Below are 14,923 nucleotides of genomic sequence, written 5' to 3'. Positions count from 1 at the left end.
GTTCCATGACAACATTATGAAACATTCTGTAGCAGCGATGGAGATTATTACGAGACCCTAGGAAGGGACCAATATGCAAGTGTTGTGGTAGCTCTCCACTTTTCCTCTTAAAAATAGCCTACCATACACTCGACACATAACACAATATTTGAACAGATGACACACAACAACACAGCAATTGATTCAATGTTGAAATTACCACAGCAGAGACCCAGTCAATAGTCCCTACAAACACAATAGGCTGTGATGACGGGTGCGACCCCCTGGAACCCCTGGGGGTCCCCGGACCTCACTTTGAGAAATGTTTTAATCAACATTTGAATAACTACATTTTAGCAACATTTCGATATTGATCCAACATAGTTTCTCTGTCAGTTTGCTATCTGGGTATGAAGCCTTGATATTACCTCTATGTCCCCATGTTGACCCCATGATCTGACCTCTATGTCCCCATGTTGACCCCATGATCTGACCTCTATTTCCCCATGTTGACCCCATGATCTGACTTCTATGTCCCCATGTTGACCCCATGATCTGACCTCTATGACCCCATACTGACCCCATGATCTGACCTCTATGTCCCCATGTTGACCCCATGATCTGACCTCTATGTCCCCATGTTGACCCTATGATCTGACCTCTATGTCCCCATGTTGACCCCATGATCTGACCTCTATGTTGACCCACAGACCCCATGATCTGACCTCTATGTCCCCATGTTGACCCCATGATCTGACCTCTATGTCCCCATGTTTACCCCATGATCTGACTTCTATGTCCCCATGTTGACCCCATGATCTGACCTCTATGTCCCCATGTTGACCCCATGATCTGACCTCTATTTCCCCATGTTGACCCCATGATCTGACCTCTATGACCCCATACTGACCCCATGATCTGACCTCTATGTCCCCATGTTGACCCCATGATCTGACCTCTATTTCCCCATGTTGACCCCATGATCTGACCTCTATGTCCCCATGTTGACCCCATGATCTGACCTCTATGTCCCCATGTTGACCCCATGATCTGACCTATATGTCCCCATGTTGACCCTATGATCTGACCTCTATGTCCCCATGTTGACCCCATGATCTGACCTCTATGTTGACCCACAGACCCCATGATCTGACCTCTATGTCCCCATGTTGACCCCATGATCTGACCTCTATGTCCCCATGTTGACCCCATGATCTGACTTCTATGTCCCCATGCTGACCCCATGATCTGACCTCTATGTTGACCCACAGACCCCATGATCTGACCTATATGTCCCCATGCTGACCCCATGATCTGACCTCTATGTTGACCCACAGACCGAGGCTACGGCACCTGTGAGGTGGACTGGTCCAAAGCCAATTACTCCACCATCTACAAATCCTACATCATCTCCATCCTCATCTCCTGCTTCGTGGTTCCCGTCATGATCATGTTCTTCTCCTACGTGTCCATCATCAACACGGTGAAGAGCGCCCATGCCCTGACCGCCGCCGGCTACCTCACCTCCCGGCAGAGGAAGATGGAGAGAGACGTCACCAGGGTACGTGGAGCGGGACAAGGCCTGGATCATGGATCATGATAGATCATGGATATGTGGTGGAAACCGGACTCACCGATTATATCGTAGAGACTAGAGAGATCTTCAAAATAGGTTTAATAGTAAAAACAATTAATACAAATGACATGTGGGTTAAATGAGCTTTGGCTGAGAGAAGTGCTCTCCTCTGGCCAGCTAGGAGACACTGAAGAAGAGGCGGAGACAATAGACCTCATGCACCAACATTCTCCTAGTTTCCTTGTAAATAACCTCCTAGGAAGTTCGTAAGAGAAAATCTACGATAGTCACCCCCGAAGTCATCAACACGTGGATCAACACGTTGCCAAAATTATCGCAGCTCCGAACTCCTTGAATACGTACGTCACTCATTCTTAAACTGGAAGCGCGTTCTCGTACATCTGAATTTGCATACAGACACACCCCGCCAGCTCCTTATAAGGCGAAGGACCGCATACAAAACGGAAGTGAGAGGCTCAACATTGCCTCTGTGCTGTGCTGATCCCCGTATTCAACAGGTAACGCGGAAACTATTTGTGACTGATCATAATTTGATTAGATTAAAATGTATTGTCATCATACAGCACAAGTGCAATACAATGAAAATAAGTTTGGCATTACAGTACATTGGCATTTGGCATTTTACAGTACAGTACAGTACAAATGTAACAGTAAAGTGCAATGGTAACATACAATGCACAGGTGATTAAACTGGGTATAAAATATATAAATAATACTGAGTAATAGTGCTCATCAGATGCAGCAGAGTTGTAGTATTAATATGTACAGTGATACAGGTATACAGTGATGTGTTTAGTTCTTGAGAGAAATTGTAAACTGTATCATAGTGACAAAATCAAGTAAGTCAAATTCATGTTTAAAAGCATCCTACATCCGTGCAATTAATCGCTGTCAGACTTGGACAGCACATCTGTTGTCCGGGCAAGATGAGCAGTGGAATGTTTCTTCATTGGCTCTTACAATGTATACAATAAGCAATGTCAAAAAATACAAATAAAACAGAGAACATGGCAAATATATAGCGTATGAAAGGAATGGGGTGTGCTGAGAGCAGAATGTCCATTCTATTCCACTATAGCTATATCTGCGCAATTGCGTTTAGTTCTTATTTATTTATTTATTCACTGTAATTTGCAGTGTTGGTGTAGTGCTTTTATTTATTTTCAGACATCACGATGCCTCGTTGATCCATGACTGTAAATGTAAAACATAATTTTTAATGAGACAAAGATTGTCATATTTATTATTATTATAATTATTTAATTCCGAGGATGTCTGTAGAATCGACGTGAATGCAATCACCATGATTTCTCCCAAATAAAGCCCTTAGGAACATGGCGCACATCAGTCTGTCCGACTGATCTTCTGCGCTCGTAAATCCTGCCCTTAGCTACAAGCGAATCCCAGAGAAGGAACCGTTCTGCCAAAATCGGCCCGAAAAGGTTGTAAGTGGAGCTATGATGAAATTTGCTTGTAACTTTTGTAAGTCCGTTGGTGCATAGAGAGGGGTAGGGCCGTTGGGGGAGTGAGTGTAACAGAGTTGGAAAAGTCTGCTATAAATAATGCCCTTGGACCAAATCAAGAGCAGACTTATTATTTGGCTCAGTTGGTATCCCTGCTGCCTTTCATTATAGCAAGGCACAGTGCTCATTGTTTCAGCGTGTGGAGTTTCCCTGTGCATCCGTCCACTGTGATACATTTGCAATCCTTCAGGATAAGGCAATAAGACAAAACACACAGAAATGAATATGCACCTTCATCCACGGTCACAACACGTTCAACTTTAAGATTTTAGACGCCAGTATGATTTGTCTCCAGCTGTAGTTTCTTCCTTTGTGAAGAGTTGAATGCCAAGGCTCCCTGTCAGCCATCAGTGTTAAATGAAGTGTGAGAAACAAATTCAAGTTCAAGTTCAAGTTCAAGTTTCAAGTTTCAAGTTTTGTTTTATTTGTCACATATAAGGTACATTATAGTGAAATGCTTGGTTCTGTGTCTAAGTGTGAATGTTCAGGCGAATATTTAAAGTGTCTAAGTGAAAGTTCTATTTCATTATGGCTCCGCTCAGCGTCAGTCTGCACGCACTTCACTTCGTGCACGAGCACTGAATAAAAAATTCCACAATGTACCTTTACATCCCAACATTCGTCTGGCCACACCCCTATCCGCTTACCTTCATAAGCAGGTGTGTGGTCACCTACTCGCCTCCTTCTTCACTTTCACCACAAGGAAGTGCCTTCGGTAGATCCCACACTTGACGAGGTTGTTAGCTGAAGAAAGTTGGAACGGGAAGATACGTTGACATCATATCTTTATTTTCTCTCTCACTATTTTCGAGAAAATACGGCGATATTGTCTTCGTCACTGGAGTGTCTGGAAGATGATGATCATTCTGACCTCCACCGGCTTTTTCGTATTAGGGGCTCACGCCGCTGATGTACTCCCCGACTGCAGTCCTCCTTGCTGCGGCTGGATGGGGTTACCCTCCGGTCATACAGCTGGACTGTAGGAAGCACCGGCTGTTGTGAGAAATCGGTTTGCTTCCGGGTGGGGTGAGTATTGTTTTGCTTGCGAGCTCTGGTTGTCTGTTTATGCTATGGGGGTTAGCTGACAATTTTACGAACGCCGACTCCGGACTGGGGTCCTCTGCTCGGCTTCTTAAGCAACGGACGGAGGATCTTGGTCTGACGCCCATGATGGTCAGACCTGGGAAAAACCCGGGATTCTCTGGACGAGCGGATGCTTCTCTGTCCCGTGCAGGCCCCATCTTTCACATAAATGTGGAAGTACACCCTAACGAGGAAATGTGGGCATAGGATCTTCTTTATCGGGAGTTCCATGCTCAAAGTCGGCTGCAGCCCGGATGGGAATTGTGTCTGGTAAATCACTGTTGAAAACTGTGTTTGACATTTCTTTTTCTTTTCCCTCTTAGGATGGGGAGGGACTTGGACAGCGGCCTGTCTGAAGTGTGGCTTGTTATGTCGTTGTGTACAGTTCAGGTGGTAGCTGCTTAGCTGGCGTGCTAGTTGTGGCTTACTGTTGTTAGCCAGTCAGCTGTTAGCTGCGGCGCTAGCTCGTTGTGTTCACCAGGCTAGTAAACGTTAGCTTGTTGCTATCAGTCGGACGGCTGTTAGCTTAATGCTACACTGCTGAAATGTTCTGTGACTATAACATGCCTTAAACACTCTGACTACGACGTCATCTTTGACAGAGGATGTTAGTCGACCCTACACCCGGGTGCCAGTGCCAGCGAGGACTTCGTCAACATGGAGAATGGCGGCTGGGTGGCGTTGCGGACATACCCTCGTCACCGGCGCAGGAGATGCTGGGTTCAACTCGGTGTCCCGTTAACCAGTGTTGCTGTTCTCTCGGCCTGCGTTCAGGGTGAAGGTAGGAGTCCTCCGGACTTTAAACACTTCTTCTTTTCTTCCCTTCTAAATGTTTTGTAATAACGATGTTTTCAAAACATGTGTTGCTGTAATACATTGAGGATATGACGCGTGTTGTGTGTGAATTATCTTGTCACTGGTATAGCTTCTCTCTGTAGTAAATCGGCGTTGTTTTTTACATGTGTAAAAATGAACTGGTTTGGTTGTGATGAGAACATGCGTGTTCATGTAACGTTGTACCGTGGGTGAACTCACAACTAAGAGGGTTAATTAACCTGTAAAGCTATGCTTAGTGACATGTGATTGAGGAATGAATCTTTTTTCTCAGCCTGTGATGACAATGAACAGCATGTTCACACATTAACAGAGGTGCCTGTTCGCCTTGGTCGTATCAAGGGTAAGATAGGAGGGGTGACCCCCCGGTTTCCCTGGGGCTTCCCCTCCCCTCCTCTCAGACATGTTTGGTTACAATATATTGTGTCACTGTGTTTGTGGGGATACAATGTAACCCTCAGCTTAATTGCTGGGGTTGTGCTTTCCGCTTGAGAAACAATTTTTTCCTAAAGAAAAGGTTGTTTGGTCACTTATCATGTGTGCTTAGCAAGGTCTGTGGCCATTACATAATCGAGGACTTCTGTCTTCTCTCGTTATGAAAAACGGCGTTCCTCTGTAGTAAGAGTGTACTTGCCATTTTTTGTTGTGATGAAGGGTTGTGTGTGTCTTTGTGATCTACAACTGGGTTAGGTTTGGCCCACAGAAGCACATGTGTAAGTCTGGACCGGGGCTCTTAAAGGGGCCCTCTCTGTTCTGTGTTTTTTCCTTAGTAAAACTCAGGTAGCAGGTTAGTACATGAGCTATGTGAGGCTGTTAGATGCTTCATGTAGCATGCTATGACTGTGTCATGCTCTATTTGTCATTACATCGTATCATGGGTGAGGGGTCGTAAAGGGATGAACTGGTAATCCTTTCCTCCCCTTTTCTGATTGGTCAGGGGTTAAAACCACCTGTCCTTCAAGGTTCCTGTCACGTTGCTGTTCGGCACGTTACAGGGTAAGGGGGGGGGGGGGAGTTTCCTGGTCCCACGGCCTGGAAGATTGGGCGTGTGCACCGCGGAAATTCCCCCGCCATAGAGTATGTCACTGAGAGTGTCTCTATTGGTAGGACTTCCGTGGGTTGTTCAGGTCCATGTTATGGATCTGTTTCAGGGAGTTGTCAGAGCTCCTCCTCATGAAGCTCCTCCTCAGGGAGAAGTGCCTTCTGTGAGTTCGGACTCTCCTTCCCAGTGAGGGAGCCTCCTCAGAGTTCAGAGCCTCCTCCTCAGATTGTCAAGGTGAGTAGAACTTCAAAAAAGGAGTTCTGCTCTATTGTGTGTGTATTCGATTCAATTCGATTATTGAGTGTGTATTGGTTCAGTGCCTCCTCCTCGGAGAGCTTTAACCCAAGTGTTACATAGCTCAATGTTGCAATATATTCTTTTCAATCTATACAGCTCGCGTGGGAAGTCTCTCTGGGGATTTCCGTCTCCTCCCTGTGGCGAGGGTGGCGGGATGTAAAAATGTTAAGAATTTTTACCCTCAGCTGCGTCACGTGGGATTCATGTCAGTCTGTGTTTCTTTCTTTTTTAAATAAAAAGAGGAAAGAACATAAAGCACGACGGCTCTGTGTCGTTCTCCCAGGCGACTTGGAGGAACAATGTCTGCTGTCTTGCTAGACTATCCATTGATGTGTTTGGGTCTCGACGCGTACATAGTGCTGGCTCTGGGTGTTTCTGTTAAGAACCACGCAGGGGGCTAAGTACGCCTTGGTTGCTCGTTATTAAAACAGCGTTTTTGTATTTTATTTTTTTATTATTTTTTAAACAAACATATAAACAAACATGACAACACACGATAAGATATACAAGCATTAATTGTCAGGGCACATCCAATGAGATCACCTTTTAGTTAGTTGTCTTATATAAGATATACCCATAATACCTGTTATCTAAAAAAAAAACTACACACATATGCTCAGCTCGAACCCCCCCCTCCCGGACCCCACCCTGAGAAGTACCTCCACTATCCCTCGCACCTACCAGACACTACCATTATAAGCTAGCTTTTATTCTCTCCATCACTTCTAACCACATTGACATTTTGGATTCATTGAGACCCAGAATTCTTGCTGTAGATATTTCATGGTAAATTACATCGAGATATGTAAGAAACCAAACTTTACGGCACATTTTTTCCGGTTGAAACCAGCGTGATGCGATCAGCTTTTTGGCTACTGTGATACCCGATAAAACCAATCTCTTTAGCTGTGGATTCACTGCAAACTCAAAAACATCATTCAATAGTAATACCGAGGGGTGTACAGGTATATTCCAAGATACGAGTTTTGATATTTGTTGGGTCACATCTTTCCAGAATGCCTTAACTGGTGAGCAGTCCCAATACATGTGCATAAATGTCCCTTCGTCCCCATTTGTACATTGGGTGCATTTGGAATCTTTGAGCCCCATTCGGCACAGTCTTATAGGAGTCAAGTATGTCCTGTGAATATAGTTAAGATTGATTTGTTGATGATCCGGGTTCCTTGATGTAAGTCGGACATTTGCCCAGGCTCCTTGCCAATCAAAGTCATTTTCCAGGTCTGGTATATCCCTCCTCCAGACAGAGTCAAGTTGGAGGGTTTCATACGAGGACGTTAGTAATTGATGATAAAATTCTGAAACAAAACCTCTCGATGTCTCTCTTGCGTAGAAGAATTTGTGGTATCTGTGGTGTTCAATTGGTCTGTCTAATGGAACACCGTGAGACTTCAAACATAGCTCTAACTGTTTGTGAAAAAGCCATGTGGACTTGGTGAGATTAAATTTTTTGCGTATTTCTTTATCACTACAAAAACCCTGTTTGTTAAAAACATCCCCTAATGAGTGTATGCCTTGCTCTTCCCATATAGGGAATCTTATAGGTCGTTTTCCAATTAAGAGAGCATTGTTATTGAATAAGGGAGTATGATTGTGCCATTTTTGTGGGTTAGGATTTTTTTTTTGTGATTCACAAAAATTAAAATTAAAACAGCGTTTTTATAGGGCAACTGGGATGAAGTTTTGTCTCTTCCGAGCGCCAGTTTACTAGGTTGTCTCGATGAATTCTCGTTCATATCTGGGGGATGTTAACGGAATAGATCAGAACATAGGTAGAGGGGTCTCACGCCCTTGGGGTGGGCCACTGAGCGTGGTACAAATGGGACCGTCTGGGTGGCGCCCTCTTTTCATGTTTTAGATCGACACGCATACCTACTAAGGCTGTCCCCGAACCCTGTTTTTAGGGTTCAAACGTTCGCTAGGGTTTATTGAACGAACGTTCGAACGTTCGTTTTTTTAAATGTTTTAATAAAAAAAAAATTGATAATTTTTTTTTTTCATTTTTTTAATAATAATATTTTTTTTTTATTGTATTATTATAGATCCTACGGAGGGCGGCATTGCATAGTCTATTGGTGAAAAACATGTTGTTTACAGTGGTGGCTGTTCATGTAAACATGTAATTAAACAAAGCACTCAGAAGAAAATAAACAAGCTACTGCATCAAAGTTACTACTTATGATAAACAATAGCCCTTGCAGTCACGTAAGGGGCTAGATAAACAAAGGCATTCGTTTTGTGGCATTAACGTTATATAGTTAGTGTTACACGTTCAATAACAGGTATTCACTCTTGGTCGACGGGGAGTGGAGAGGGGAGCCGGGAGGAGAGGCGCACGCCTTGGCTCCTCAACAGACCCGTCCACCGTCTACCTCGGAACGGTGGTAGGGCGGACGGGCCCCCAAACACGCCTGCCGCCCGTCCGCCCTACCACCGTTCCGAGGTAGACTGTGGACGGGTCTGTTGAGGAGCCGAGGCGTGCGCCTGCTGTTGTTTCCAACGCAACCACCTCCCGCCATGAAGCTCGCGCTCCGTGGCCGAAAAAGGCTGGTATTCATTAATGATCCTTCTGCAGGTTCACCTACGGAAACCTTGTTACCGATTACTTCCTCGGCGGGGAGCTAACTACGGCTCCCCGGTAGCTACGGTAAGTCTGTTGAGGCTTCTCGCAAGCAGATCAATGGCGGCATTGCCTAAAGTAAAAAACGAATAAACGCTTGCCGATTGGTGGTAACAGCAGAGGCGGGTGCAAGCGGTGTGACGTAATTGGCAGAATCGCCTGTCAATCAAAATAGAGCTCTGGTTGAGAAATAGTATCCCGCTGCAGCCCGGCAGACCATACTGGTTGAGCCGAGCGCGACGCGCCGCTTCACATCACCTCAACCCTGTGCGCATCCTTTATTTTTTTTTCACCGAACGTTCAAACCTATTAATTATAGTCCGAATGTCAGCGGAACGAACGAACGTTCGAACGTTCGGGCTCAGCCTTAATACCTACCCCCTCTTCTGGAGTGGGCATGTCGGCGTGGTTAGGGCACAGGATTGGTTCTGGTCGCACTGGTCCAGTTCAGTTAACCCGTTGTCCGCCGGGGATGCAGATCTGCTGTTCTGGTACCCTGAGGGACTTGTGCTTTTTTCGGGGGGAAAAATGCCGGGTCAGCCCGGGTGTCACAGGGTTAGGCGTTATGGAGACCCTTTGTTGGGTACACGTTGTACCTGGCACTATCCTAAGGGACTTGTTCTCCTTTCTTTCGCTCCTCTCTCACGCATGGCGAAGAGGGGGCTGTTGGGGTGGTCTTCTGGACCTCCTCTGGTAACCCTGTGTGCTTCCCGAGCCGCCGGGCCCGGTCCGAAGTAATGTTTTGTTGAAACCGTAGGCCTGGGATAACCCTTTTTTCTTGAGGGGTTATAGGAACAACCACTGTATGTGGTACCAAGAGGGTGGTTGATTCCCTGGTGTGTTGGAGCAGAGTCAACTCCCGGGTTACCCGGTTGAGTGTGCCCCTGCACGTTCATGACGTCTGCCAATCGTGTCAGCCTTCTCTGCCTCGACCCCTCTGGGTGGGTTTTTTTTTATGGAGGCTTTGTCATGGTGCGCAACAATGCCACCATACACCCCTTCCGCCGGGGGGGCTGTTTTCAGTTGACCCCTTTGGCGCCTGTCTCGTCCACAGTGCTCCAGGCTCGGGTCTACAGCCTGCTGCCTGGTTTCCCCGGTGCGCTGCCTGCTTCCGTTGGTTAACCTTTTGAATGCTTTACGGCCATGCTGACTGCCTGTGTTGCAGGGTCATTGTGCCAGGCGGTGTACTAATGGGGGGAAAAGGCCCGCTCTTGGAGGGGCCCTGTCCGAATACGCTGGCGATGTGGGGGGCGGTGTCACTAAGTGACCGCCTGGTGGGGTCTTGATGCCTGGCGTCATTGACCTCTCCGGGCCCCCTTTTTCCAGAGGATCCAGTCCCTTCAGTGGGTCTGGGTCTTCCTTCGCGCTCCGCTGCTACGGCCTTGCCACGGGGTTGAGTTTGCTCTTGACTCCGTGATTTTGGGGGCAGTAACGAGGGTTGTTCCTTCCGTTCGTTCCCTGGTGGCATGCGGGTTGTGTGTGTGCGTAGTCGTGGGGTCAAGCCACGATCTGCTCACCCTGTGCGTTGAGTTGCTTGAGTTCCTCTTCGCACGGTCGGATCCGTCTCCCTCCCGTCCTCCAATAGGGAGGGTATCCCTCCATTAGGGAGGGTCGGGGGGCTCGGTCCTCCCCGGTCTGATGGTTGTGGGGGGCCTCAGTGGGGTACATTTGTCGAGCTTCTGGCTCCCGTTCAGCTCCTCTTGTGCAGACTGACGCTGAGCGGAGCCATAATGAAATAGAACGTAAGGTTATGTATATAACCAAGTTCTATGAATTATGGTGACGCTCAGCGTCTGGACGCCACTGCGGCCCTTGATCTCACCTTGTGGTGAAAGTTTGGGAAGGAGGCGAGTAGGTGACCACACACCTGCTTATGAAGGTAAGCGGATAGGGGTGTGGCCAGACGAATGTTGGGATGTAAATTTGGGATGTTTTTATTCAGTGCTCGTGCACGAAGTGAAGTGCGTGCAGACTGACGCTGAGCGTCACCATAATTCATAGAACTTGGTTATATACATAACTAGGGATGCTCGATATTGGCTTTTTTACCGATACCGATATTCCGATATTGTCCAACTGTTAATTTCCGATACCGATATCAACCGATACCGATATATGCAGGTGAATGTTTAAAGTGTCTAAGTGAATGTTAGGGTCAATTTTAAAGTGTCTAAGTGAATGTTAAGGTGAATTCCCTCGTGTTCCTCTCCAGGTATCCATCGGTATCTGCACAGCGTTCATCATGGCCTGGTCGCCCTATGCGGTCGTCTCCATGTGGTCTGCCTCAGGCTTCCACGTGCCCAGCACCACCAGCATCATCACGCGCCTCTTCGCCAAGTCCGCCAGCTTCTACAACCCGCTCATCTACTTCGGCCTGAGCTCCAAGTTCCGTAAGGACGTGTGGCTGCTGCTGCCGTGCACCAGGGACGACCGGGAGGTGGTGCGCCTACAGCGCTTCAAGAACATCAAGCCCAAGGCGGAGGCCACGCCCTCTCCTCTGGCGCCGCCCCTCGTCCAGAAGCAGGGGGCCGCCAGGCGGCTGGTCGGCGAGCCGGTACGACCCGTCCCCGACACGGACTCCGGGGTGAACAGCCCGCCCCAGACGCCGCCTAGGGACACGCGCTTCCACATCGACGTGCCGTCGCACATCGAGACGTCGGAGTACTGGTGTGATAGACTCTAAAGGCTGCAAGGCTCCTTAAGATAAAATAAGATAAGATAGTTCTTGTTGATGTCTGTTGATACAGAAATTTGTTTTGCGTCAGAACACACAATATTGCGTTACAAAAAAGAAGAACATACTGTAGGACAACCATGTTACAGCAGAGACAGACATGGAGACAAGACATCAGCGAGACAACCATGTTACAGCAGAGACAGACATACAGACAAGACATCAGCGAGACAACCATGTTACAGCAGAGACAGACATGGAGACAAGACATCAGCGAGACAACCATGTTACAGCAGAGACAGACATACAGACAAGACATCAGAGAGACAACCCTTTCCTTCCCTCCCAACTAGCATCATTCATTTGATGTGGCACAGTCCCAAAAGTCCAAGGTTATGTTGTATTGCACAAACCTCCGTTCGCCTGGACTACAGGACGGGCTGTGAGGGAACAAGGGGCGCGGTCAATCTGTTCTTGGGAGTCGGTAGTCGTCTCTCCCATAGTGTACATGTCTTACCCATACTGAACATGTCTTACCCATACTGTACATGTCTCACCCATATTGTACATGTCTTACCCATACTGTACATGTCTTACCCATACTGTACATGTATTAGCCATACTGAACATGTCTTACCCATACTGAACATGTCTTACCCATACTGAACATGTCTTACCCATACTGTACATGTCACTGTACATGTCTTACCCATACTGAACATGTCTTACCCATACTGAACATGTCTTACCCATACTGAACATGTCTTACCCATACTGTACATGTCTTACCCATACTGTACATGTCTTACCCATACTGAACATTGCTTACCCATACTGAACATGTCTTACCCATACTGAACATGTCTTACCCATACTGAACATGTCTTACTCATACTGTACATGTCTTACCCATACTGAACATGTCTTACCCATACTGAACATGTCTTACCCATACTGTACATGTCTTACCCATGTCTTACCCATACTGTACATGTCTTACCCATACTGTACATGTCTTACCCATACTGTACATGTCTTACCCATACTGAACATGTCTTACCCATACTGAACATGTCTTACCCATACTGTACATGTCTTACCCATACAGTACATGTAGATGGGAAGGGCCCCAAATAATGATTCATCCTTGTGTGGTTGTTGACGTTTTTGTTACTCACCCAATGTTCGCAGTGGTCCAGTGGACCCACAACATTATTGGGATTTTAAAACAATAAAGCCATAGCTTTAGCATAGATTACAAGCAATGTAGACAGCATATATGGTTAATATTTGCCATTTACCTCTGCTAGATCACATTCATCAATAAAAGTGCTATTTGTTTTTTGTGATCTGTAAAAATAATAATTCATTATATCAAGACATGAATGGAATAAATCATGTTTATCTTAAAAAATATAAATGAAACAAAGTGGAGGCAGACAGTGAAGGTACACAGTGAACCTTTTTGTTTCATTTGTACCATGTTTACTTGTTTTCACCTACAAGTTACACACTTTCGGGACTGGACCAGAACACCAGGTATGTGATATACATGTGTAGGGGGGGGGGGCACAGTGTGACAAAATGGCATCCAATGTAATAAAAAAAGTCAACCAACGAACTCGATTCTTGTACCGGATCTCCTCACTGGTAAACAAGAATACCCTGAAGACTCTGGCAGGAGCACTCATTCAAGGGTACTACGACTATGCTTGCACCTCATGGTACCAAAGCACCTCAAAGGTGCTAAAAACAAAATTACAAACATCTCAAAACAAACTGGTCAGACTACTGCTTGACCTTACTCCTAGAACCCTGGTTTACAAGATACACTACATGACCAAGGTACCCATGTACATGACAAAATACTTCCCAAAGGTCAGTGAATACCATGACCACAACACCAGAGGGAGCTCCACAAATCATGTTAAACCCAGATTCGGCTTAAACAAGGGACTAAACACGTTTCGCAATTATGCCACATCAATGTGGAACGCCCTACCCAAAGCTGTAAAGGAATGTGAATCACTACCCACTTTCAAAAACACTCTAAAAAAACACCTACGGGAGACTGCAATTCGAAACTGGCCCCTGTAACTGTCCTAACACAACCCCCTCCAATGTACAGTAAATTACCAAGTATGGTCTTGTCAATACTCCAATGTACAGTTTTGCTTGTACAGTTGTACAGTGTCCCCCACCCACCCCTCCTACCCAACCCCCCACCCACCCAACCACATCCAATGTACAGTCCCCCCCACCCCCCCCCCCCACCTACCCAACCTCCACCAATGTACAGTTTCTACGTCAAATGTATATACTCTCTTTTCTGGACTCTTTTCATATCACAAACAGTACTGTATTTGCAAATCTGGTATGTCATAAATGTATAGATGTAGCAGTACTGCCTATCTGTATGTCATGTATGTCATATATGTTATGATGAATTGAAAATGAGGGACCCTGATGTAAACAAGACGAAAGTCTTTCTCTGGTCTGCATCCCCTTAACAATTGTATGTATTGAGCTGTACTGTACTGTACCCATTCTGCAATCTGTTAATAAAGTTTTCAATCAATCAAGCAATCAATGCACTCAATGGGTCTCATTCACGAATCGATATAAGAACAGATTTCCTCTTATTTTGTTCTTAACTAGCATTTTGTTCTTACCTGGGATTCAGCAATGATTTCTTATTTTTGCTTTTCTCTTAGGCAAGACCAAATTCGATCGAGAGCACTCTTAGTCTTACCTGGATAAGAAACTCTTACCCAGATGACAATTTCTTTTTTAAGCCTACCATTGTCAATTGCCGCCAAATAGGCCTATGACTTACAAAAATTATTATTATTATTCAAACTTATTGTGTGTGTTCTGCTTCTGAAATGGATTATATATTGCTGTTAGAACAGTTAGATGCTCTGGCCGCCCAGGCTGTACGCATAGAACGCATATTTAGAGATCGTCTAGATCTATTTGCAGAGCCAGATGAGTCGCTTCTTTTTTCTTTTTTTTTTTAATCTTTTTCCCCCTCCTTTTTCCTCCGATTTTCTCCCATCCCAATGTTAGTCGTTATGCCAATTCCCAATCCCCTTCCTGGTCGCTGCGCACTTACCCCCCACAGTCGGTCTGGGAGAGTGGAGGCTATCACGTGCTTCCTCCGACACACGTCTAGCCAATCAACCGCTTCTTTTCACCTGGCAGCGCGGACTCTCACTGAGAGGGCGTAGCGTGTGGAAGGATCACACTATCCCAC

At 46.1% G+C, this 14,923-nt stretch overlaps 1 protein-coding gene across 1 annotated transcript in view; it reads left to right on the top strand.

The window, feature by feature from the left end:
• Window positions 1-11,676, top strand: part of opn6a (opsin 6, group member a) — a gene marked incomplete at both ends in the record, with an annotated part of 71,936 nt that extends 60,260 nt beyond the window's left edge. Inside the window, 2 exons of the mRNA XM_084321393.1 lie at window positions 1,317-1,540; window positions 11,206-11,676. Coding sequence (XP_084177519.1) covers window positions 1,317-1,540; window positions 11,206-11,676 — 695 coding nt within the window. The remainder of the gene's footprint in view (window positions 1-1,316; window positions 1,541-11,205) is intronic.
• Between the last annotated feature and the right edge of the window lie 3,247 nt (window positions 11,677-14,923).

The sequence above is a fragment of the Notolepis coatsorum genome, assembly GCF_963971535.1.
Source record: "Notolepis coatsorum genome assembly, chromosome: 9".
Classification (NCBI taxonomy): domain Eukaryota; kingdom Metazoa; phylum Chordata; class Actinopteri; order Aulopiformes; family Paralepididae; genus Notolepis; species Notolepis coatsorum.
This window is presented reverse-complemented; position numbering and strand designations above follow the sequence as displayed.